Raw genomic sequence first — 27,336 nt, forward strand, 5'->3', positions numbered from 1 at the left:
AGATTCTTTTTCAGTCATATCCAATACCTGGAATATCAAATTCGGCATTCTTTGAATGATGCTGTGTCTGCATGTATGTATTACAATTATACACTTCAACAGTGTTTACCAATCTTGGTCCTGGGACATCAATGCTTGGTTACATATTAACTATGCAATAGACTAGAAACATGATTTAACTAGTTAAAAGGCTGATTTGTAATTCATATATACAGAAACAGAATTTTTAAAAACACAGTACATTACACTTCCTATGCATCATGTAAATAGGTTCATCTATCCAATTTCCTTCATCTGCACTGATTTGAGGAAAGGATAGGTGTGGTATTTCATCAAATGAGAGACTTCAACCAGTAGAGAACGTGAAATGTTTTACATAAGTGTCTCTAGAGGTGGCCTGAAGGTTATTGTAACAGCGGGTGAGGTGGCGATGATGGGTCTGGCCGTTGGCATACTCTCTCACATCAAAACATACCTGCAGAGGAGAGACAGAAAAAACAAGGCTTAATCATGCCATCACTGTCAGTCACAATGATCAGGAGGTAAAATTCTAAACTCTTGGACTACGACGTCTCCATCTGTACTTCAATGTAAAGCATCTCTTTAATAATACTTCCTGTTGACCCAACCAAGTGACCTCTCACCTCTGATCATGCTGTGCCCTCTATGGAGCCAGTTCAGACATGGGAGTTCACCGACACAGCTGATATTCCAACGGCAAATAAAAAATGCGATTAACGTTTAAAAAAAAACAATTTTCAATGAACAAAATGTTTTATGCAAGATGGCTAAATTAATAGCAAATGTATCAAATATTATTATGTGCCCTTGATCCTATAAGAGCTCTTTGTCAATTCCCACAAGCCAGGTTGTGATAAACTCACGCATTCTTATGTTTAATACATGTATAGTGTGTGTGAGTGGCAGGCTTACAATGATGGCAAACAACATTTGAGAATGCGCTGACCCTGGTGCTAGAGGGTATGCAGCTAGGTTGAATGTTTGAAGGGGTATGGGACTATAAAAAGTTTGGCAACCACTGACCTACAGGACTACAGGAGAATGGGAGAGAGGGATGGAGTGAAGGAGACTGTTATTGAGAAAATAAGTCAGTTAAAGAGACGGTGTTCAACAGAAACCTGTGTGTGTGGCCTCACTAAGTGGCTGCAGAGTACTTTATGCAGACACTTGAGTACAAACAATTTAGCGAAGTTATATAAATAATGAAATGTCTTACTATTCTCCATGGTATGTCCTCTTGTCTATTTTTTGAAGGTGGAAGGAGCCACAGTTATACACCGGAGCCTGCTTCCTACACAACACATAAATCAGATTGATAGACAAGTGTGTAGGTGTGGCTTATAGGGTGTCTAATTGTTCTAAATGTTTTCAATATGGGTGACTCTTAAAAGAGCCTGTTTTGTATTTGTACAGACACCACACCTACCTAAACAGCACCCTCACCGGCGAAGTAGAAATCACAGGAACTGAAATGAATAACTTCAGTTGACATAGCTAAGTAAATTGAAGAATACTCTTATTGCAATGTGGATGGCTCTTAAAAGAGCCTTTGGTTGTGCATAGTGTGGTCTATGGTGTTGCCAGGGAACAGCATCATTTGCGAAGAAGTAGGAGGTGAAGGTCTCCTGCACACAGATTGCCTCCTGTGCGCGTTGTTGGCCCCCATCCTGGCAACATCCTGCAGAGCAGCAGACCTCTTTTCTGGCACACGGCGGAGCGCTGCAGGTCCCCTCCTGTTCATCATCATGAAGTTATGCAGGACACAGGTAGTCTTCACAGATGCCTGAAATCCCCCACGAGGCAGTCCCAGATGGCCGTGGTCACCCAACTGTGCAGTGCCCTACACAGTAACTGTAGGCAATTGTTTAAGAAATCTCCAGTTGCAAGGCATCTGTAGGAATATGGAAGATAATGTCATTAGACTTTTACATTACCAGGTCATTGTGGATTAGTATAAAGTATAATATAGCTTATAAACAAACATAACATTGGATAGATGTACGTGACAACAGCAGGATCATATCAAGGATAGCGTCACAAATGAATACATAAATACTACTTGAAGCTTGATGATGACTTGATCACTTGAATCAGCTGAGTGGCACTAAGGCAAAAATTAAAATGTGTACCCCTTTGAGACCCCAGGAACAGGACTGGGAACCATTGCTCTTCATCTGCAGACAGGGTTTCACAGCTCTGTATCTGAGGACAGAAAACAGACTTCATTATACTAAACTTAGACCACACTGAATATTATGTTACGATTCTCTCCGTCCTCACTTCTTACTATGGAGTGGAACTACACAACAGTACCTGCCCTATCCAGAATAGCCTACTCTACCTTCTGACAGTTGGAGCAGCTATCCTTTCACTCTCTTCCATGGCTGTTAGCTAGCTAGCTACCTACAAATGCATTTGGAGCTTGTATTACATTTACACAAGTGTACAAATATCAATTTAATTATGCACGTTATCACTCAATTTGCACTGTACACATATATATATATATATATATATATATATATATATATATATAATATATATATATATATATATATAATATAAATGACGACGCGACACACAACTTTTGTTTCTTATATCCCATACGTAACTGTGTTGCAGAAATACAGTTTGACATTTGCTATCATTGTTTTATATGTTGCGTGCACGCTTCATAGTTTACGTGGTAACAGTCATTGTTATAATTTAACCATTATTATTCTCAAGTAAATAGTCACAGTTCAAAGTAATGTCTTGTTTACCTCTATTCCTCAGCAGTGATGGATGCCACGGTGTGCTGATAAAGGAGGTCCGACCTGAATCCCGGGGTTAAAATACGGTTCCGGAAGGGAGTTGGGAAATGCCCACCCTCTGTTCACCCCAGTGGAACTCTTTTTCCCTTTGACGAGTTTAAAATAGCGAAGTACAGTTATACATTGATATTGTATACTGTTATTGATAAAATAATGCTTATATTTAACGTTAACATTATTGTGGAAATGTAAAACTTGACGGTTTGCAGACTTGCCTTGGAGCTGGCCACTCTCCTTATAATGGAACGTCCCATCAGCGAGTTGATTTTTGGTTTATGTACGTTCTGTTCCTGCACGTTATAGCGTAGTTCTTTTTAACGTTAATACTTTATAGGACAGTTCGGTTTTCATGTCATTTAGCCCTTGGTATATTTTAAAGCACTTTGGTTTATTTGCTTGTCATAATTTGTATCATCCCAGTTTTGATAAATAAACCCCCCTTATTGTTTCATTGTGACACTCACTTGATTTGATTGACAGCCTGACTCAGCGTTCTCTTCAACAGAGCCTGGATGCTCCTGATTAACTCCACCTCCTGCGGTACACAAACACAACCATCACCTTATTTTCAGATTGGTTTCTAGTGAAATAATGTATAGGCAACATTTAATAATGATACAAGTATTTCGGTGAACTAGAGCAAAGACAAGTCTATGTTATTTTTGTATCATCAGCAGCTCCTCCGCTACGCGGTCGCAGTTCCCGACAGGTTAGGTTATCCGTGGCGATGGCGAACGGGATCTCAGTGGCGTCCAGCGCCTTCAACAGCCTCCTCTTCTGCCCCAGGAGGAGGTCTGTCTCGGCCACCAGCTTCTCGATGTGCCGCTGCAGCTCCGACTTCCAGAAGTGGATATGCTGCAGTCTCTCTCCCAGGTGCCCCCTCAGCTTGGGTGCCCCCTCAGCTTGGGTGTGCAGAGTCCCGGCCTCGGTCTCCGTATCCAGTGTTTTGGACTCATGGCGAATCCTCTTTGCGTTGTTTCAGTCTGTAACCACCTGGTGAAGGGTAGAGAAATGCTTGAAGTGCCATTCCCCCGGGCTGCCATTCCTCCGGGCTGCCATTCCTCTGAACGGTACCCCGCAGTAGCCAAGCCGGAGGAGGGATACAAGTGTATGTGGGGGGGAGGCCACTCTAAAGTGTGCAATGCCACAGATGTCTCAAGTTGAGGGAGCATGTAATTGGCATGCTGACTGAAGGAATGTTCACCAGAGCTGTTGCCAGAGAATTTAATGTTAATTTCTCTACTATAAGCCACCTCCAACATTGTTTTAGACAATATGGCAGAATGTTGAATAACCACGCCAGACCAGGACCTCCACATCTGGGTTCTTCACCTGCAGGATCGTCTGAGACCAGCCACCCAGACAGCTGATGAAATTGAGGACTATTTCTGTCTGTAATAAAGCCCTTTTGTGGGGGAACAAATCATTCTGATTGGCTGGGCCTAGCTCCCAAGTAGGTGGTCCTATGCTCTTCCAGGCCCGTCTATGGCTGCGCCCCTGCCAGTCATATGAAGTCCATAGATTAGAGCCGAATACATTTATTTCAATTGACTGATTTACTGACTGATTTCCTGTAACTCAGTAAAACTGTTGAAATGGTTGCATGTTACGTTTATATTTTTCTTCAGTATACATTCTCAGGAAACAACGAATGGTGGATGGATGAACACACACACTTTTCTAAAATGTATTCACCTGAAAATAGGCCTATGATAGGTGTTCTAATTACCTTCTTTTAACACCAATGGACCAATGTTAGTAAAGTAATGACTGTCTGGTCTGCGTTACGTTCTAATAGTCTAACTGAAGGTTTACTCATCTCACCAACAACCACAGCAATGTTGATAATCGGGAACAATAACACATTACCGTTTAACACTGTGACTTACCACAGACACTATTTCCCTTCTCTCTCTCTCTCACACACACCATATTCACACCCCTCCACCTCTTCACGTTAAAACCCTTTAGTGAGTCAGAGGTCTCTGGTCTATTGATGGGAATCAGAGTCTTCAGGCTTGTGTCCCAAATGACACCATGCTCCCTAGATACGGTAGTGCACTACATTTGACCAGGGCTCAATGTCATTTGGGAAATGCCCCTGGTGTGAGTGGAATTTCCTGTTTGAATACGTTTTTACCTTAGCTGCCTCACTCCTCCCCTCTGTGTGTGCGCTCGTTCTCACTCTATTTCCTACCTGGTTCACTTTCTCACTGTCTGTCTGGAGTAGCAGCTCTATTCTTTAGCTCCACACAGTCGTATCCTCCAGGACTCCAGTCCACAGTACCTCGTCTTCTCCAGGGCTCCAGTCCACAGTACCTCGTCTCCTCCAGGGCTCCAGTCCACAGTACCTCGTCTCCTCCAGGACTCCAGTCCACAGTACCTCATCTCCTCCAGGACTCCAGTCCACAGTACCTCGTCTCCTCCAGGACTCCAGTCCACAGTACCTCGTCTCCTCCAGGACTCCAGTCCACAGTACCTCGTCTCCTCCAGGACTCCAGTCCACAGTACCTCGTCTCCTCCAGGACTCCAGTCCACAGTACCTCGTCTTCTCCAGGGCTCCAGTCCACAGTACCTCGTCTCCTCCAGGACTCCAGTCCACAGTACCTCGTCTCCTCCAGGGCTCCAGTCCACAGTACCTCGTCTTCTCCAGAACTCCAGTCCACAGTACCTCGTCTCCTCCAGGACTCGAGTCCACAGTACCTCGTCTCCTCCAGGACTCCAGTCCACAGTACCTCGTCTTCTCTAGGGCTCCAGTCCACAGTACCTCGTCTCCTCCAGGGCTCCAGTCCAAAGTACCTCGTCTCCTCCAGGACTCCAGTCCACAATACCTCGTCTCCTCCAGGACTCCAAAAAGGTAAGGGGCTGTTGCTCTGCTCGTGGCTGGGAAAGGGTGCTCTGAGTTGGGGGGTTTCAGAGTGCTTCTTTGCAGGATATAATAAAATATGAAAGAGTTGTGTGTATGACTAGGAATATCTGTGTTTGTTTTGTGTGTGTTGCTACGTGAGAAAGAAAAGACTTGTTAGAAGAGGGGTGTTTTTAAATCGGTTTAGAGATAACACAGCACCAGTCACCCTACCTTCTAACTCTGTCTTGGTGCCTAATGTTTGACAGCTCTGTTAGATGTGTACACACAGACAGCTCTGTTAGACGTGTACACACAGACAGCTCTGTTAGATGTGTACACACAGACAGCTCTGTTAGACGTGTACACACAGACAGCTCTGTTAGATGTGTACACAGACAGCTCTGTTAGATGTGTACACACAGACAGCTCTGTTAGACGTGTACACACAGACAGCTCTGTTAGACGTGTACACACAGACAGCTCTGTTAGATGTGTACACACAGACAGCGTGGAAAACTGTACTTCACACATCAGTGAATTTGATAGCTAACCAAACCATGATATAATTTATGGGGAAAAGTCCAGCTGTTCTGTGGGATGTTGGATTAAGGAAATTAAAATAAATCCTTGTGAAAATGTTTAACTGACTAGGGTGTGAGAGTTATGGTTCCTGCCCATGGTAAATGGGTATAGTAAAGGTCAGGTTTGGGGTCAATGCGAATTGAGATCCTTCAGTTCAGGAAGTAATCTGAAAAAATCTATATTCAATTACTTCTCAATAAATGGAAGAGGAGAAGCTACTTATTTAAAACGTTCCTGAATTGGGTGTCTTTAATTCTAATTAACCTACTGTTGACCAGGGCCCATAGGGTAGAGTACTACTGTTGACCAGGGCCCATAGGGTAGTGTACTACTGTTGACCAGGGCCCATAGGGCAGTGTACTACTGTTGACCAGGGACCATAGGCTAGTGTACTACTGTTGACCAGGGCCCTTAGGGTAGTGTACTACTGTCGACCAGGGCCCTTAGGACTCCGGTTAAAAGTAGTGAACGATATAATTATGTCTCCCCCCCCACTTCTAAAACCAAAGTTGCGCCCCTGGTTTTAACAGTGATCAAGTAGACTACTATTTGATCATAATGTAGGACTACCAGAGGGGCCTACCATCAAAAACAATGGGGAAAATGAATCCCATAATATTTTAACATGGAAATAGCTGTTCTATCATTCAGCCTACAGTAGCAGCCAATGTGTGGTGTTCAATGTTGGCTACATTCTATGAGACGTTTGAAAAAAAACATTCAGGGCTTGTTGACATGAACCTGTTTATCCACTTGTCCTTCAGACAAGGAGGCGACTGAAAATGTTGTTGAGTTGTTTGATGCAAGTAACCATTTTATTCCCATACCATTATTACAGAAAACCTGACTAATACAACACTGACCCTTTAACACAAAAAAAGCTCTTTACCTGAATCACTTTTCAAAGAAGTCTAGAAATGCACACGTGTTGTGTCTTGTAGGAAACAAACACTCCTCCATTGAGGATTACAACTGATCTATAACTGGGCTAATAACTCACTAACTAGCAAAGGATATGAACAAATGTGCACACGTGGCTACATGCATCTCTCTCTTTGATCTCAAAACAAGCTCATCTACTCGCGACCGCTGATTCTGTAAAGACAGGCACGTTCAAACAGTGTTGCCAACTCCTCAATAAGGAAAGTAACTATTGGCTGTCCTAAAAGTCGCTAGAAATCGCTAAATGACTATTGGCTGTCCTAAAAGTTGCTAGAAGTCGCTAAATGACTATTGGCTGTCCTAAAAGTCTCTAGAAATCGCTAAATGACTATTGGCTGTCCTAAAAGTCGCTAGAAATCGCTAAATGACTATTGGCTGTCCTAAAAGTCTCTAGAAATCGCTAAATGACTATTGGCTGTCCTAAAAGTCGCTAGAAATCGCTAAATGACTATTGGCTGTCCTAAAAGTCGCTAGAAATCGCTAAATGACGTCTTTGCATAATTGGCCATGTAATTGTGATGGACGCTGTAGAGAGAGGAATAAAGTTGTGGGAGAGACAAAATGCAAGTAAAAAAACATTCTTTTTTTTAATGTCACAATTCCAACCCTCCTTTACCCGGGCTTGGGACCGGCAAAAGTGAACCAAAAGACTCTGGCGGAGTTACTAAGTTTTTTGTTTATTTGTTTATTTTTTGTTATTTAGTTTATTTCATTTAAGAATGATGGAGGCCACTGTGTTCTTGGGGACCTTCAATGCTGCATATTTTTTGGTACCCTTCCCCAGATCTGTGCATCGACACAATTCTGTCTCGGAGCTCTACGGACAATTCCTTCGTCCTCATGGCTTGGTTTTTGCTGTGACATGCACTGTCAACTGTGAAACCTTATTTAGACAGGTGTGTGCCTTTCCAAACCATGTCCAATCAATTGAATTTACCACAGGTGAACTCCAAGTTGTAGAAACATTTCAAAGATGATCAATGGAAACAGGATACACCTGAGCTCAATTTAGAGTAAATTTCATAGCAAAGGGTCTGAATACTTATGTAAATAAGGTATTTCTGTTTTGTAAACATTTGCTAACATTTTTAAGAACCTGTTTTTGCTTTGTCATTATGGGGTATTGTGATGTCATTATGGGGTATTGTGATGTCATTATGTTGTATTGTGTGTAGATTTCAGAGGATTTTTATTTATTTAATCCATTTTAGAATAAGGCTGTAACTTAAATAAATGTGGAAAAGTCAAGGGGTCTGAATACTTCCCGAATACACTGTATGTACTGTATGTTAGTATAATCTATGCATTTCCTTATAATAGTTTGTTTTTAATGACTGACTGTGCTGTGTATTATAGCTGATTCCAGATGACATACTGTACTGTGTATTATAGCTGATTCAGATGACATATTGTACTGTGTATTATAGCTGATTCCAGATGACATACTGTACTGTGTATTATAGCTGATTCCAGATGACATACTGTACTGTGTATTATAGCTGATTCCAGATGACATACTGTACTGTGTATTATAGCTGATTCCAGATGACATACTGTACTGTGTATTATAGCTGATTCCAGATGACATACTGTACTGTGTATTATAGCTCATTCCAGATGACATATTGTACTGTGTATTATAGCTGATTCCAGATGACATACTGTACTGCTGATTCCAGATGTATTATAGCTGATTCCAGATGACATACTGTACTGTGTATTATAGCTGATTCCAGATGACATACTGTACTGTGTATTATAGCTGATTCCAGATGACATACTGTACTGTGTATTATAGCTGATTCCAGATGACATATTGTACTATGTATTATAGCTGATTCCAGATGACATACTGTACTGTGTATTATAGCTGATTCCAGATGACATACTGTACTGTGTATTATAGCTGATTCCAGATGACATACTGTACTGTGTATTATAGCTGATTCCAGATGACATACTGTACTGTGTAATATAGCTGATTCCAGATGACATACTGTACTGTGTATTATAGCTGATTCCAGATGACATACTGTACTGTGTATTATAGCTCATTCCAGATGACATATTGTACTATGTATTATAGCTGATTCCAGATGACATACTGTACTGTGTAATATAGCTGATTCCAGATGACATACTGTACTATGTATTATAGCTGATTCCAGATGACATACTGTACTATGTATTATAGCTGATTCCAGATGACATACTGTACTATGTATTATAGCTGATTCCAGATGACATACTGTACTATGTATTATAGCTGATTCCAGATGACATACTGTACTATGTATTATAGCTGATTCCAGATGACATACTGTACTATGTATTATAGCTGATTCCAGATGACATACTGTACTGTGTATTATAGCTGATTCCAGATGACATACTGTACTGTGTATTATAGCTGATTCCAGATGACATACTGTACTGTGTATTATAGCTGATTCCAGATGACATACTGTACTGTGTAATATAGCTGATTCCAGATGACATACTGTACTGTGTATTATAGCTGATTCCAGATGACATACTGTACTGTGTATTATAGCTGATTCCAGATGACATACTGTACTATGTATTATAGCTGATTCCAGATGACATACTGTACTATGTATTATAGCTGATTCCAGATGACATACTGTACTATGTATTATAGCTGATTCCAGATGACATACTGTACTATGTATTATAGCTGATTCCAGATGACATACTGTACTATGTATTATAGCTGATTCCAGATGACATACTGTACTATGTATTATAGCTGATTCCAGATGACATACTGTACTGTGTATTATAGCTGATTCCAGATGACATACTGTACTGTGTATTATAGCTGATTCCAGATGACATACTGTACTGTGTATTATAGCTGATTCCAGATGACATACTGTACTGTGTAATATAGCTGATTCCAGATGACATACTGCACTGTGTATTATAGCTGATTCCAGATGACATACTGTACTATGTATTATAGCTGATTCCAGATGACATACTGTACTATGTATTATAACTGATTCCAGATGACATACTGTACTGTGTATTATAGCTGATTCCAGATGACATACTGTACTGTGTATTATAGCTGATTCCAGATGACATACTGCACTGTGTATTATAACTGATTCCAGATGACATACTGTACTGTGTATTATAGCTGATTCCAGATGACATACTGTGCTGTGTATTATAACTGATTCCAGATGACATACTGTACTGTGTATTATAGCTCATTCCAGATGACATACTGTACTGTGTATTATAGCTGATTCCAGATGACATACTGTACTGTGTATTATAGCTGATTCCAGATGACATACTGTACTGTGTATTATAGCTGATTCCAGATGACATACTGTACTGTGTATTATAGCTGATTCCAGATGACATACTGTACTGTGTATTATAGCTGATTCCAGATGACATACTGTACTGTGTATTATAGCTGATTCCAGATGACATACTGTACTGTGTATTATAGCTGATTCCAGATGACATACTGCACTGTGTATTATAACTGATTCCAGATGACATACTGTACTGTGTATTATAACTGATTCCAGATGACATACTGTACTGTGTTTGCCTGTGACTGACTAGTGTCTCAACACTATCTGAGGGGTCCATAATATGGCTTGGAACCTTTTACTGCAGTGAGTGCAAAGTATACACCTCACACACATGGTTATGGGCTTATAAAAAGAAGACACCTGTACCATGTCAGGTGTAGAGTTGAAACGTATTCAGTTCTGAGTTTGCATCCCAATATTACACTTTATATACATCACAGAAGACTGAAACATAACAAAACTGTTTGACATAGAAACACTGGATTTTTGTCGCAAAAAAAAAGAAGAAAAAATGATACAATTATGTAAAATATGAAAAACATTCCACCCATGAGGTCACAGAGGGCGCTTCTGGACATTAACTTCAGGAAAGGGCCATGAGGTCACAGAGGGCACTTCTGGACATTACCTGCAGGAAAGGGCTATGAGGTCACAGAGGGCGCTTCTGGACATTACCTGCAGGAAAGGGCCATGAGGTCACAGAGGGCACTTCTGGACATTGACTGCAGGAAAGGGCCATGAGGTCACAGAGGGCACTTCTGGACATTACCTGCAGGAAAGGGCTATGAGGACACAGAGGGCGCTTCTGGACATTGACTGCAGGAAAGGGCCATGAGGTCACAGAGGGCACTTCTGGACATTGACTGCAGGAAAGGGCGGCCTCTGTATTTTGTATTGTCAACTGATGTGTCATTGTGGATTGACACTTAAAAGTTTTCTATCTAACTCTAACTGTTAATCATTCACCAGTAACATAGACCAGAGTTATTCTGATAGATTTAGTGGGTGTGTGGCATTCATTAGTTGTGGTGTTGTTATAGGCTTGTACTATTCAGAGGCTACAGGCCATGTCTTTGTCCAATGAAATGTCACCAATCTAGTTATTTGTCCTAAAGAAATGTCACCAAACCTGTCAGGTTGAACACAGGGGTGTGTGTCAATGTTATAGGCAACAGCTTGAACAAGGTGTGTGTGTGTGAAAGAAGATAGGTGAGAGAGATAGGTGAGAGAGATAGATACTGTACTGTGTATTATAGCTGATTCCAGATTACATACTGTACTGTGTATTATAGGGGGGAGAGAAGGTGAGGGGCAGAGACATATGTTTTCTAAATGTGTTATTTTCATAAGGTGTGCTCAATGTGTTTGTGCTCACTGTCTTCCACTCTCTCTCTCTCTCTCAACCCCACCCCAGACAGTATGGAGAAGAGCCAGTATGGACCCCCGCAGGACGTGTCGGCTCCCCCCTACTCCGGCTTCCCAGCGGGCTACCAGGGAAGTGGGGGGGGAACAGCCTACCCCCCTCAGCCTGGCTTCCAGGGAGGTAAGATATCAGACCTACACTGATACTGTTCGGGACAGTTAAAGCCGACACTCATAGAAAATAAGGTGATGTGGAGAACTTGAAAGGGTTCTACGGCTATCCCCATAGGAGAACCCTCTGAAGAGCTTTTCAGACCAGGACTAGGTATCATCTGTGTTTAACAAACCAGACCTTATTCTTTATGTATTATGTATATTAAACATTTTCCTGGACAGCAACTCCCTTCAAAGTGTTTTCATTAAGCATTTTGGAAGTGTGTGTTATGATAGCCATAGATGTCATGAACATCATTGTTAAGGGCTGGCCAACCACTCTGTATCCCTGGGTTTGTGTTCCCATAATGCTGGCCAACCACTCTGTATCCCTGTGTCCCCATAATGCTGGCCAACCACTCTGTATCCCTGGGTTTGTGTTCCCATAATGCTGGCCAACCACTCTGTATCCCTGTGTCCCCATAATGCTGGCCAACCACTCTGTATCCCTGGGTTTGTGCTCCCATAACGCTGGCCAACCACTCTGTATCCCTGTGTCCCCATAATGCTGGCCAACCACTCTGTATCCCTGGGTTTGTGTTCCCATAATGCTGGCCAACTACTCTGTATCCCTGGGTTTGTGTTCCCATAATGCTGGCCAACCACTCTGTATCCCTGGGTTTGTGCTCCCATAACGCTGGCCAACCACTCTGTATCCCTGGATTTGTGATAAATGACAGTGTATTGATGTATTTATTTATCCCTTATTTATCAGGTCCCCAACCCGGCATGTACCCACCACCTCCCCAACCCGGCATGTACCCACCACCTCCCCAACCCGGCCCGGGCATGGCACAACCTACAAATGCCCCCGGCAGTGAGTCACACACACACACTGAAGAAAACTCCTAACTCTCTGACCAAACTACCTCAATCGGTTCCTTATTTTATTATTCACAGTACACCATGGAAAACGAGAACCAAATAGTAGTCACACAAGGTATTGGCTGGATATCCTGGTCATAGCAACACCCAGCCTTAGCAACCCTTCTAATCCTCTACCCTCTGAGGGGGCGGGAAATATAGAACAAAGAACCCAATTTTTGGGGGGCCTAATTGGTTTTGTCCAGTTCAATCCCGTTCTAACCAGTATTCTCCTCCCTCTGCAGTAACCCAGGTGGTGGTTCTGACCAGTTCTATCTGGTTCTAACCAGTATTCTCCTCTCCCTACAGTAACCCAGGTGGTGATACAGCAGCCGTTGCTAAGAGACGTACCCGGCCAGATGATGTGTCCCCACTGTCAGGTCCCGGTTCTGACAGAGACCACACACACCCCTGGACTGTTCACCTGGCTCATCTTTGGAGTCCTCTGCTGCTTCATGTGAGTTATACAAGCACACACACCATATGCAGACATGTGGCAAACATCGTTTTTTCTCTCAAACACACATACACTGTAGAGATGGATACACACACTGAATCCCTTCTCTCTCTCTAGGTGCTGGCCATGCTCTTGGATTCCATTCTGTGTTGACTCCTGTAAGGATGTAGAACACCGCTGCCCCAACTGCAAGAGAGTGATCCACATCCACAAACGCGAATAGACCAAGATGAGACGCATGCCACAAAGTGATCCACATACACAAACACATGTGACTAGACCAAGATGAGAAACCTGCCACAAATTGATCCACAACTAGCCCCGGCCCACAGACACTGCTGCCACAAAGTGATCTATACTTTTATGAATCCATTCCAATACACCACAAGTCTACACCACTACACAACTGGTCTACAACTCTACACCACTAGGTCAAGAACACTTTTAGTACCAGAATAATGGTGACTCATATTTCCAACCATAACACACACGCTTGTGAACAATAGTCTGACTGTGGCTGAAATGACTACTGGAAGACCAGCTTAACATTGCCTAGTGTCAGAGTGTAACAAGCTAAGGCCACTTCTAGCAGACTCTTTACACTGATTGTAATATACGTTTTCTTTCATTCTGTGAATCTTCATGTTAGACAGAAAGTAGGATTCTATTTGTATTGACGTTGGTATTGATTGGTTGTTGGGTTTTTTAAAGGGACAGTCCACAGTTGAAACAATAAAAAAGCTGAACCCTGCCTCTGTTTTTGTAAAAAGCTGTGGGATGGGTCTGGAGAAGTGTAACCGCTCTAAGACTGAGCTATGCATGCACTGACTGACCGTCCAAAAGTATATCTTTATCAATGTTTTGGGCTACACAGCGCTATTTTTACATTTACAAACATTGGAGCAAAACAAGCTGATATTTTGGGTTCTGATGGGTGATAGAGGAATTCTAAATTCCTTTATGTTTTATTGCCAAAACCAATTCGCACTCATTTCTAATTCATTAATGAATTGTAAGTTCATTAATTATGCATGAAGTAGATTGAGACCGGTCTTAAAAGCCAAAAGTAACAGCGTTTATTACAAGAGAGTACTAAATGCTTACACACATTTCCACAGGTTATAAACTGAAAATGACATCATCAGTTTCCCACCCTCTCTCCGATTCTCACAAGAGCCCATTGTTTATTAGGTCTGGTACTATCTTCCTGCTCCTCCCATAAAACTACATTCCAACCACTAGCATCTCTCCACTAATGGAATCCAACCAAAACATTCTTATCTCATCCCTCCCCCTTAAACTTCCCAAGAGGCTGATAGAGGAATTCTAAATTCCTTTATGTTTTAATTGCCAAAACCAATTTCGCACTCGTTTCTAATTCATTAATGATGTGTAAGTTCATGAATTATGCATGAAGTAGATCGAGACCAGTCTTAAAAGCCAGGTAAGAGCGTTTAATTCCAGAGAGTACTGACCCCAAATACAAAGAACATTACATTTTAAAGAAAGGGAACATAAAATGACGTCATCAGTTTCACACCCTCTCCCAACCTTACAATAGGTAGTATTCAGTCCTAGAGAAGTTTTACTCCCCTCATAAAACTACATTCCAACCTGTCTAAAATATATACTTCTCTCCACTAATGGAATCCAACCAAAACATTCTTATCTGTATGAAAAGCCATAGCATCGGCCCCCTTTAACTTCTCAAGAGACACAGACAATTAATTCGTTCTGCTTACATTTTCAGTAACAGCTTAACCAATAACTTTTACTTTTCATACCATAACATAATAGTATTAGAATAAATGGTTCTAATCAATAATGTATACATAATTAATCATTTCAACCATAATTTCCTCTAACAATGGGGTACAACTAAGCACAAGTTATATTAACTGCGGATTGCCACTTTTACTGATTAACAATAATTGTTTCAAAAGTCAATAATAATGGACTTTTGAGACAATTAGTGGCCCTTTTTCAGAAACACACACTAATATTTTTTTCTAAAACGTATTCACCTGAAAAAGGCCTGTGTGAGGTGTGTTAACGCTTCTTTATAGCAATAGACACGTGTGTAGTTGTGGCTTATAGGGTGTCTAATTGTTCTAAATGTTTTCAAAATGGGTGAGTCTGTTTTGTTTTTGTACAGACACCACTCCTACCTAAACAGCACCCTCACCCGCAAAGTAGAAATCAAAGGAAGAGAAACTGGAAATTCAATAACTGCAGTTGACATAGCTAAGTAAATGGAAGAATACTCTTATTGCAATGTGGATGGCTTTGGTTGAGCATGGTGTAGTCTATGGTGTTGCCAAGGAACAGCATCCTCTGTGAAGAAGTAGGAGGTGAAGGTCTCCTGCACACGGATTGCCTACTGTGCTGCGTTGTTGGCCCCCATCCTGGCAACATCCTGCAGAGCAGCAGACCTCTCCTCTGGCACACGGCGGAGCGCTGCATGTCCCCTCCTGTTCATCATCATGAAGTTATGCAGGACACAGGTAGTCTTCACAGATGCCTGAAATCCCCACGAGACAGTGTCGTGGAAGATTCAGAATTTGTTGGTAACATATGTAAGATGTTTTATCATCTGTGTTTTATCAAATGTGTGTAAGTTACTTCTCATCAGAATGGTATTTGTATACCGAATGGTATTTCTGTATAATACTGTGGCGAGGTTGCAGTTATCTGTTCTGTCAAGACTAAGTTGCATGGGTAAACATATATTTTACTCCCTACCTTTCCCAGTGGGGAAAGGAGGGTGGCAGTGTCTGGAATCATTCTATGCTCACTCTAATGTTGTTTCTATCTTAACCCATAGCCTCATTCTCCTCTCTGTGAGCTTGTCCAGGATTGGTTGTATTTAGGGTTGGTTGTATCTAAATGACAATTTGATATATGCCTGTTGATTTTATTTTACCTTTATTTAACTAGGCAAGTCAGTTAAGAACAAATTCTTATTTTCAATGACGGCCTAGGAACGGTGGGTTAACTGCCTGTTCAGGGGCAGAACGACAGATTTGTACCTTGTCAGCTCAGGGATTTGAACTTGCAACCTCCCGGTTACTAGCCCAACGCTCTAACCACTAGGCTACCCTGCCGCCCCAGGATTGGTTTATGGTTCTGGGGTTTGAGTAAGGAGACAAAGCTGAACGATTTATTATGTCTATGCTGTCTGACTATGTGTGTTCTTTGCTATTAAAGGATCTCAGTTGTATTGTAGTGGGGCTTTCAGAGAATTCATTGAGGGACACTGAATTTATCTGAGAGTCACAGGATTGTGATAGAGCTCATATAATTAAAGGTGGACTTTTATAACTAACTCTGACTTGTGTGTGTGGTTTGCTCCCATGATTTGGTAAATAGAGGAAATCTCCACGACAACAGTCCCAGATGGCCCTGGTCACCCAACTGTGCAGTGCCCTACACAGTGACAATCGTTTTGAAGAAATTTCAAGTTGCAAGCCATCTGTAGGAATATGGAAGATAATGTCATTAGACTTTTACATTACCAGGTCATTGTGGATTAGTATAAAGTATAATATATCTTATAAACAAACAAACATAACATTGGATAGATGCATGTGAGACAGCAGGATCATATCAAGGATAACGTCACAAATGAATACATAAATACTACTTGAAGCTTGATGATGACTTGATCACTTGAATCAGCTGAGTGGCACTAAGGCAAAAATTAAAATGTGTACCCCTTTGAGACCCCAGGAACAGGACTGGGAACCATTGCTCTTCATCTGCAGACAGGGTTTTACAGCTCTGTATCTGAGGACAGAAAACAGACTTCATTATACTAAACTTAGACCACACTGAATATTATGTTACTATTCTCTCCGTCCTCACTTCTTACTATGGAGTGGAACTACACAACAGTACCTGCCCTATCCAGAATAGCCTACTCTACCTTCTGACAGTTGGAGCAGCTATCCTTTCACTCTCTTCCATGGCTGTTAGTTAGCTACCTAAAAATGCATTTGGAGTTTGTATTACATTTTACACAAGTGTATAAATATAAATTTAATTATGCACGTTATCACTCAATTTGCACTGTACACATAATATAAATGACGACGCGACACACAACTTTTGTTTCTTATATCCCATACGTAACTGTGTTGCAGAAATACAGTTTGACATTTGCTATCATTGTTTTCTATGTTGCGTGCACGCTTCATAGTTTACGTGGTAACAGTCATTGTTATAATTTAACCATTATTATTCTCAAGTAAATAGTCACAGTTCAAAGTAATGTCTTGTTTACCTCTATTCCTCAGCAGTGATGGATGCCACGGTGTGCTGATAAAGGAGGTCCGACCTGAATCCCAGGGTTAAAATACGGTTCCGGAAGGGAGTTGGGAAATGCCCACCCTCTGTTCACCCCAGTGGAACTCTTTTTCCCTTTGACGAGTTTAAAATAGCGAAGTACAGTTATACATTGATATTGTATACTGTTATTGATCAAATAATGCTTATATTTAACGTTAACATTATTGTGGAAATGTAAAACTTGACGGTTTGCAGACTTGCCTTGGAGCTGGCCACTCTCCTTATAATGGAACGTCCCATCAGCGAGTTGATTTTTGGTTTATGTACGTTCTGTTCCTGCACGTTATAGCGTAGTTCTTTTTAACGTTAATACTTTATAGGACAGTTCGGTTTTCATGTCATTTAGCCCTTGGTATATTTTAAAGCACTTTGGTTTATTTGCTTGTCATAATTTGTATCATCCCAGTTTTGATAAATAAACCCCCTTATTGTTTCATTGTGACACTCACTTGATTTGATTGACAGCCTGACTCAGCGTTCTCTTCAACAGAGCCTGGATGCTCCTGATTAACTCCACCTCCTGCGGTACACAAACACAACCATCACCTTATTTTCAGATTGGTTTCTAGTGAAATAATGTATAGGCAACATGTAATAATGATACAAGTATTTCGGTGAACTAGAGCAAAGACAAGTCTGTGTTATTTTTGTATCATCAGCAGCTCCTCCTCTACGCGGTCGCAGTTCCCGACAGGTTAGGTTATCCGTGGCGATGGCAAACGGGATCTTAGTGGCGTCCAGCGCCTTCAACAGCCTCCTCTTCTGTCCCAGGAGGAGGTCTGTCTCGGCCACCAGCTTCTCGATGTGCCGCTGCAGCTCCGATTCCAGAAGTGGATATGCTGCAGTCTCTCTCCCAGGTGCCGCGTCCCCTCAGCTTGGGTGTGCAGAGTCCCGGCCTCGGTCTCCGTATCCAGTGTTTTGGACTCATGGCGAATCCTCTTTGCGTTGTTTCAGTCTGTAACCACCTGGTGAAGGGTAGAGAAATGCTTGAAGTGCCATTCCTCCGGGCTGCCATTCCTCCGGGCTGCCATTCCTCTGAACGGTACCCCGCAGTAGCCAAGCCGGAGGAGGGATACAAGTGTATGTGGGGGGGAGACCACTCTAAAGTGTGCAATGCCACAGATGTCTCAAGTTGAGGGAGCATGCAATTGGCATGCTGACTGAAGGAATGTTCACCAGAGTCTATGGCTGCGCCCCTGCCCAGTCATATGAAGTCCATAGATTAGAGCCGAATACATTTATTTCAATTGACTGATTTACTGACTGATTTCCTGTAACTCAGTAAAACTGTTGAAATGGTTGCATGTTACGTTTATATTTTTCTTCAGTATACATTCTCAGGAAACAACGAATGGTGGATGGATGAACACACACACTTTTCTAAAATGTATTCACCTGAAAATAGGCCTATGATAGGTGTTCTAATTACCTTCTTTTCCAAACACCAATGGACCAATGTTAGTAAAGTAATGACTGTCTGGTCTGCGTTACGTTCTAATAGTCTAACTGAGGAGGAGTCATGGTGATAATAGGCTGCTCATGCATGGTTAATGCATGGCTACTAGGTCTTCTGTCTTCTCACTAACAAACGTATTTTCCAACCACAACATTGTTTATCGAGAACTATAAACAGCTTAACTCACCACAGCCACAATTTCCCCTCAACACACACACACACACGAACACAGGATATTCACACCCCTCCACCTCTTCACTTTAAAACCCTTTAGTGAGTCAGAGGTCTCTGGTCTATTGATGGGAATCAGAGTCTTCAGGCCTGTGTCCCAAATGACACCATGTTCCCTAGATACGGTAGTACACTACATTTGACCAGGGCTCAATGTCATTTGTGAAATGCCCCTGTTGTGAGTGGAATTTCCTGCTTACTTTTATACTGTGATTCGTCGTCACACAGTGATGATGCAATTACACTGGAACTAGTGATTGACCAACGGGTGGAGTTATTTTCCATCAGGCTTGTGTTCACTATTCAGCCACTTCAGATAACGTTGTTACCTCATCTGCCCCACTCCTCCCCTCTGTGTGCGCGCTCGTTCTCGCTCTCTTTCCTACCTGGTTCACTTTCTCACTGTCTCGAGGGAGTAGCAGCTCTGATCTTTAGCCTCACACAGTCCACAGTACCTCGTCTCCTCCAGGACTCCAGTCCACAGTACCTCGTCTCCTCCAGGACTCCAAAAGGTAAGGGGCTGTTGCTCTGCTCGTGGCTGGGAAAGGGTGCTCTGAGTTTGAAACTCCCCGAGTGCTTCTTTGGAGGATATAATAAAATATGAAAGAGTTGTGTGTATGACTAGGAATATCTGTGTTTGTTTTGTGTGTGTTGCTACATGAGAAAGAAAGACTTGTTAGAAGAGGGGTGTTTTAAATCAGTTTAGAAAAAACACAGCACCAGTCACCCTACCTTCTAACTCTGTCTTGGTGCCTAATGTTTGACAGCTCTGTTAGATGTGTACACACAGACAGCTCTGTTAGACGTGTACACACAGACAGCTCTGTTAGATGTGTACACACAGACAGCTCTGTTAGACGTGTACACAGACAGCTCTGTTAGATGTGTACACACAGACAGCTCTGTTAGATGTGTACACACAGACAGCTCTGTTAGACGTGTACACACAGACAGCTCTGTTAGATGTGTACACACAGACAGCTCTGTTAGACGTGTACACACAGACAGCTCTGTTAGATGTGTACACACAGACAGCTCTGTTAGACGTGTACACACAGACAGCTCTGTTAGACGTGTACACACAGACAGCTCTGTTAGATGTGTACACACAGACAGCTCTGTTAGACGTGTACACACAGACAGCTCTGTTAGATGTGTACACACAGACAGCTCTGTTAGACGTGTACACACAGACAGCTCTGTTAGATGTGTACACAGACAGCTCTGTTAGATGTGTACACACAGACAGCTCTGTTAGATGTGTACACACAGACAGCTCTGTTAGATGTGTACACACAGACAGCTCTGTTAGATGTGTACACACAGACAGCTCTGTTAGACGTGTACACAGACAGCTCTGTTAGACGTGTACACACAGACAGCTCTGTTAGACGTGTACACACAGACAGCTCTGTTAGACGTGTACACACAGACAGCTCTGTTAGACGTGTACACACAGACAGCTCTGTTAGACGTGTACACACAGACAGCTCTGTTACACAGACAGCTCTGTGTACACACAGACAGCTCTGTTAGACGTGTACACACAGACAGCTCTGTTAGACGTGTACACACAGACAGCTCTGTTAGACGTGTACACAGACAGCTCTGTTAGATGTGTACACACAGACAGCTCTGTTAGACGTGTACACACAGACAGCTCTGTTAGATGTGTACACACAGACAGCTCTGTTAGACGTGTACACACAGACAGCTCTGTTAGATGTGTACACAGACAGCTCTGTTAGACGTGTACACACAGACAGCTCTGTTAGATGTGTACACACAGACAGCTCTGTTAGACGTGTACACACAGACAGCTCTGTTAGACGTGTACACACAGACAGCTCTGTTAGATGTGTACACACAGACAGCTCTGTTAGATGTGTACACACAGACAGAGTGGAAAACTGTACTTCACACGTCAGTGAATTTGATAGCTAACCAAACCATGATAGGGTAGAATACCCAGGGCCCATTATGGGGAAATGTCCAGCTGTTCTGTGAGATGTTGGATTAAGGAAATGAAAATGAATCCTTGTGTAAATGTTTAACTGACTAGAGTGTGTGAGTTATGGTTCCTGCCCATGGTAAATGGGTATAGTAAAGGTCAGGTTTGGGGTCAATTCGAATTGAGATCAGTCAGTTCAGGAAGTAATCTGAAAAAAAATCTATATTCAATTACTTCTCAATAGATGGAAGAGTAGAAGCTACTAATTTAAAAAGTTGTAACATTTTGTATTTAAAATTCAAAACACTTCCTGAAATGGGTGTCTTTAATTATATTTAACCCACTGTTGACCAGGGCCCATAGGGTAGAATACTACTGTTGACCAGGGCCCATAAGGTAGAATACTACTGTTAACCAGGGCCCATAGGGTAGAATACTACTGTTGACCTGGGCCCATAGGGTAGAATACTACTGTTGACCAGGGCCCATAGGGTAGAATACTACTGTTGACCAGGGCCCATAGGGTAGTGTACTACTGTTGACCAGGGCCCATAGGGTAGAATACTACTGTTGACCAGGGCCCATAGGGTAGTGTACTAACTGTTGACCAGGGCCCATAGGGTAGTGTAGGGTAGTGTACTACTGTTGACCAGGGCCCATAGGGTAGAATACTACTGTTGACCAGGGCCCATAGGGTAGTGTACTACTGTTGACCAGGGCCCATAGGGTAGTGTACTACTGTTGACCAGGGCCCATAGGGTAGTGTACTAACTGTTGACCAGGGCCCATAGGGTAGTGTACTACTGTTGACCAGGGCCCATAGGGTAGTGTACTAACTGTTGACCAGGGCCCATAGGGTAGTGTAGGGTAGTGTACTACTGTTGACCAGGGCCCATAGGGTAGAATACTACTGTTGACCAGGGCCCATAGGGTAGTGTACTACTGTTGACCAGGGCCCATAGGGTAGTGTAGGGTAGTGTACTACTGTTGACCAGGGCCCATAGGGTAGAATACTACTGTTGACCTGGGCCCATAGGGTAGAATACTACTGTTGACCAGGGTCCATAGGGTAGTGTACTAATGTTGACCAGGGCCCATAGGGTAATGTAGGGTAGTGTACTACTGTTGACCAAGGCCCATAGGGTAGTGTACTACTGTTGACCAGGGCCCATAGGGTAGTGTACTACTGTTGACAAGGGCCCATAGGGTAGTGTACTACTGTTGACCAGGGCCCATAGGACTCCGGTTAAAACTGAGCAAATTTCAGGTACTTCAACATTCTGTGCAAATTCTGGCGCACGTTTACTGTGACCACTGAGGCTGTACCCACTTTAAGTTAGTTTTAACCAGGGGCGCAACTTCACTGGGGCACATGTCCCCCCACATTCTGAAATTCCATTAAGTCCCCCCCAGTTTTATCATTGAAATGTGATACAAAACAGGGCAACAGTGTGCTTTAGGACATTTACATTACATTTAAGTCATTTAGCGACTTACAAAATTGGTGCATTCACCTTATGACATCCAGTGGAACAGTCACTTTACAATAGTACAATAGTACAATAGTGCATCTAAATCTTTTAAGGGGGGGGCATGCGGACGCCTCAGAGCGGTCAGGTTGTTATGCAGGTGAATGAGGACCCAAAAGCGACTTGGCGAAAACAGAGTCTTTAATCCAGTAAAGTTACTTTACAAACAAAAGGCATAATACTACTCGTAATGACGAGAACAGACTGGAGACTTGATCAAGAACTGCAGGTTGCCTCGGGAAGGCACTTGAACGCAGCAGACTCAGACACCTGCTCACCACGCAGCATCTGAGGGAAACACGACACGACAGGGCAATACATAGACACAGCACGGTGAACAATAGACAAGGATCCGACAGGACAGGAACGGAAAACAAGGGAAGAAATAGGGACTCTAATCAGGGAAAAGATAAGGAACAGGTGTGGGAAGACTAAATGATGATTAGGGGAATAGGAACAGCTGGGGAGCAGGAACGGAACGATAGAGAGAGGAGAGAGAGGGAGGGAGAGAGAGGGATAGAAAAAGGGAACGAACCTAATAAGACCAGCAGGGGGAAACGAACAGAAGGGAAAGCATAAAGCATAATGACTCACCGAGCGCCTCCTGGCGCACTCGAGGAGGAATCCTGGCGGCAACGGAGGAAATCATCAATAAGTGAACGGTCCAGCACGTCCCGAGACGGAACCCAACTCCTCTCCTCAGGACCGTAACCCTCCCAATCCACTAAGTATTGGTGACCCCGTCCCGAGAACGCATGTCCATGATCTTACGTACCTTGTAAATAGGTGCGCTCTCGACAAGGACGGGAGGGGGAGGGAAGACGAACGGGAGTGCGAAGAAAGGGCTTGACACAGGAGACATGGAAGACAGGATGGACGCGACGAAGATGTCGCGGAAGAAGTAGTCGCACAGCGACAGGATTGACGACCTGGGAGACACACGGAACGGACCAATGAACCGCGGAGTCAACTTACGAGAAGCTGTCGTGAAGAGGAAGGTTGCGAGTGGAAAGCCACACTCTCTGGCCGCAACAATACCTTGGACTCTTAATCCTGCGTTTATTGGCGGCTCTCACAGTCTGTGCCCTGTAACGGCAAAGTGCAGACCTCACCCTCCTCCAGGTGCGCTCACAACGTTGGGCAAACGCTTGAGCGGAGAGGCAGCTGGACTCGGCAAGCTGGGATGAGAGCAGGAGGCTGGTAACCCAGACTACTCTGAAACGGAGATAACCCGGTGGCAGGCAGAGAGCGAGTTGTGGCGTATTCCACGCTTGGGAGGCACTGTTCTGCCCAAGACGCAGGGTTTCTGAAGAAAGGCTGCGTAGTATAGACCAATCGTCTGATTGGCCTCTCTGTGGCCGTTAGACTGGGGATGAAACCCGGAAGAGAGACTGGCGGACGCACCAATCCAAGCGACAGAACTCCCTCCAAAACTGTAGCGTGAATTGCGGGCCTCTGTCTGGAAACGGCGTCTAACGGGAGGCCATGAATTCTGAACACATTCTCGATGATGATTTGTGCAGTCTCCTTAGCGGAAGGAAGTTTGGAGAATGAAATGTGCCGCCTTAGAGAACCTATCGACAACCGTAAGAATCACAGTCTTCCCCGCAGACAAAGGCAGACCGGTAATGAAGTCTAGGGCGATGTGAGACCATGGTCGAGAAGGAATGGGGAGCGGTCTGAGACGACCGGCAGGAGGAGAGTTACCCGACTTAGTCTGCGCGCAGTCCGAACAAGCAGCCACGAAACGGCGCGTGTCACGCTCCTGAGTCGGCCACCAAAAGCGCTGGCGAATAGACGCAAGAGTGCCTCGAACACCGGGATGACCAGCTAACTTGGCAGAGTGAGCCCACTGAAGAACAGCCAGACGAGTGGAAACAGGAACGAAAAGGAGGTTACTAGGACAAGCGCGCGGCGACGCAGTGTGCGTGAGTGCTTGCTTAACCTGTCTTTCAATTCCCCAGACTGTCAACCCGACAACACGCCCATAAGGAAGAATCCCCTCGGGATCAGTAGAAGCCACAGAAGAACTAAACAGACGGGATAAGGCATCAGGCTTGGTGTTCTTGCTACCCGGACGGTAAGAAATCACAAACTCGAAACGAGCGAAAAACAACGCCCAACGAGCTTGACGGGCATTAAGTCGTTTGGCAGAACGGATGTACTCAAGGTTCTTATGGTCTGTCCAAACGACAAAAGGAACGGTCGCCCCCTCCAACCATTGTCGCCATTCGCCTAGGGCTAAGCGGATGGCGAGCAGTTCACGGTTACCCACATCATAGTTGCGCTCCAGATGGCGACAGGCGATGAGAAAAATAAGCGCAAGGATGAACCTTATCGTCAGACTGGAAGCGCTGGGATAGAATGGCTCCCACGCCTACCTCTGAAGCGTCAACCTCGACAATAAATTGTCTAGTGACGTCAGGAGTAACGAGGATAGGAGCGGACGTAAAACGTTCTTTTAGAAGATCAAAAGCTCCCTGGGCGGAACCGGACCACTTAAAACACGTCTTGACAGAAGTAAGAGCTGTGAGAGGGGCAGCAACTTGACCGAAATTACGAATGAAACGCCGATAGAAATTAGCGAAACCTAAAAGCGCTGCAACTCGACACGTGACCTTGGAACGGGCCAATCACTGACAGCTTGGACCTTAGCGGAATCCATCTGAATGCCTTCAGCGGAAATAACGGAACCGAGAAAAGTAACGGAGGAGACATGAAAAGAGCACTTCTCAGCCTTTACGTAGAGACAATTCTCTAAAGGCGCTGTAGAACACGTCGAACGTGCTGAACATGAATCTCGAGTGACGGTGAAAAAATCAGGATATCGTCAAGATAGACAAAAACAAAGATGTTCAGCATGTCTCTCAGAACATCATTAACTAATGCCTGAAAAACAGCTGGCGCATTGGCGAGACCAAACGGCAGAACCCGGTACTCAAAATGCCCTAACGGAGTGTTAAACGCCGTTTTCCACTCGTCCCCCTCTCTGATGCGCACGAGATGGTAAGCGTTACGAAGGTCCAACTTAGTAAAGCACCTGGCTCCCTGCAGAATCTCGAAGGCTGATGACATAAGGGGAAGCGGATAACGATTCTTAACCGTTATGTCATTCAGCCCTCGATAATCCACGCAGGGGCGCAGAGTACCGTCCTTCTTCTTAACAAAAAAGAACCCCGCCCCGGCCGGAGAGGAAGAAGGCACTATGGTACCGGCGTCAAGAGACACAGATAAATAATCCTCGAGAGCCTTACGTTCGGGAGCCGACAGAGAGTATAGTCTACCCCGAGGAGGAGTGGTCCCCGGAAGGAGATCAATACTACAATCATACGACCGGTGAGGAGGAAGGGAGTTGGCTCGGGACCGACTGAAGACCGTGCGCAGATCATGATATTCCTCCGGCACTCCTGTCAAATCGCCAGGTTCCTCCTGAGAAGTGGGGACAGAAGAAATGGGAGGGATGGCAGACATTAAACACTTCACATGACAAGAAACGTTCCAGGATAGGATAGAATTACTAGACCAATTAATAGAAGGATTATGACATACTAGCCAGGGATGACCCAAAACAACAGGTGTAAAAGGTGAACGAAAAATCAAAAAAGAAATAGTCTCACTGTGGTTACCAGATACTGTGAGAGTTAAAGGTAGTGTCTCAAATCTGATACTGGGAAGATGACTACCATCTAAGGCAAACATGGGCGTAGGCTTGTCTAACTGTCTGAAAGGAATGTCATGTTTCCGAGCCCATGCTTCGTCCATGAAACAACCCTCAGCCCCAGAGTCAATCAAGGCACTGCATGTAGCACCCGAACCGGTCCAGCGTAGATGGACCGACATAGTAGTACAGGATCTAGATGAAGAGACCTGAGTAGTAGCGCTCACCAGTAGCCCTCCGCTTACTGATGAGCTCTGGCCTTTACTGGACATGAATTGACAAAATGTCCATCAAATCCGCAATAGAGGCACAGGCGGTTGGTGATCCTCCGTTCCCTCTCCTTGGTCGAGATGCGAATACCTCCCAGCTGCATGGGCTCAGTCTCTGAGCCAGAGGAGGGAGATGGTTGCGATGCGGAGCAGGGAAACACCGTTGACGCGAGCTCTCTTCCACGAGCTTGGTGACGAAGATCTACCCGTCGTTCTATGCGGATGGCGAGAGCAATCAAAGAGTCCACACTGGAAGGAACCTCCCGAGAGAGAATCTCATCTTTGACCACTGCGTGGAGTCCCTCCAGAAAACGAGCGAGCAGCGCCGGCTCGTTCCAGTCACTAGAGGCAGCAAGAGTGCGAAACTCTATAGAGTAATCCGTTATGGATCGATCACCTTGGCATAGGGAAGCCAGGGCCCTAGAAGCCTCCCT

The 27,336-nt window shown here is 43.9% G+C and overlaps 1 protein-coding gene and 2 long non-coding RNA genes across 6 annotated transcripts; 1 reads left to right on the forward strand and 2 right to left on the reverse strand.

The window, feature by feature from the left end:
- Positions 1-91: 91 nt before the first annotated feature.
- On the reverse strand, positions 92-13,402 carry LOC124025451. 3 transcript variants are annotated; one of them, XR_006837184.1, is made up of 6 exons: positions 3,299-3,467; positions 2,784-3,124; positions 2,151-2,223; positions 1,238-1,912; positions 645-703; positions 92-475 (listed from the first exon to the last, which is right to left on the reverse strand). It is a non-coding gene; the product is annotated as an uncharacterized LOC124025451 (long non-coding RNA). The 3 variants fall into 3 exon arrangements; XR_006837185.1 differs by lacking the exons at positions 92-475; positions 645-703 and adding an exon at positions 13,356-13,402 and having other exon boundaries at positions 989-1,912; positions 3,299-3,369; XR_006837183.1 differs by lacking the exons at positions 92-475; positions 645-703 and having other exon boundaries at positions 989-1,912; positions 3,299-3,493.
- On the forward strand, positions 5,036-14,212 carry LOC124025450 (lipopolysaccharide-induced tumor necrosis factor-alpha factor homolog). 2 transcript variants are annotated; one of them, XM_046338885.1, is made up of 5 exons: positions 5,036-5,691; positions 11,980-12,108; positions 12,856-12,957; positions 13,314-13,461; positions 13,579-14,212. In XM_046338885.1, exons 2-5 carry the CDS (start codon positions 11,985-11,987, stop codon positions 13,682-13,684), a joined length of 480 nt encoding a protein of 159 aa, XP_046194841.1. In that variant the 5' UTR covers positions 5,036-5,691; positions 11,980-11,984; the 3' UTR covers positions 13,685-14,212. The 2 variants fall into 2 exon arrangements, with proteins under 2 accessions (XP_046194841.1, XP_046194842.1); XM_046338886.1 differs by having other exon boundaries at positions 5,084-5,691; positions 11,984-12,108.
- A 3,796-nt stretch (positions 14,213-18,008) lies between these two features.
- On the reverse strand, positions 18,009-20,000 carry LOC124025452. The gene is made up of 3 exons (XR_006837186.1): positions 19,452-20,000; positions 18,258-18,773; positions 18,009-18,084 (listed from the first exon to the last, which is right to left on the reverse strand). It is a non-coding gene; the product is annotated as an uncharacterized LOC124025452 (long non-coding RNA).
- Positions 20,001-27,336: the final 7,336 nt, after the last annotated feature.

This window comes from Oncorhynchus gorbuscha, unplaced genomic scaffold (assembly GCF_021184085.1).
Source record: "Oncorhynchus gorbuscha isolate QuinsamMale2020 ecotype Even-year unplaced genomic scaffold, OgorEven_v1.0 Un_scaffold_2253, whole genome shotgun sequence".
Taxonomy (NCBI): Eukaryota; Metazoa; Chordata; class Actinopteri; order Salmoniformes; family Salmonidae; genus Oncorhynchus; species Oncorhynchus gorbuscha.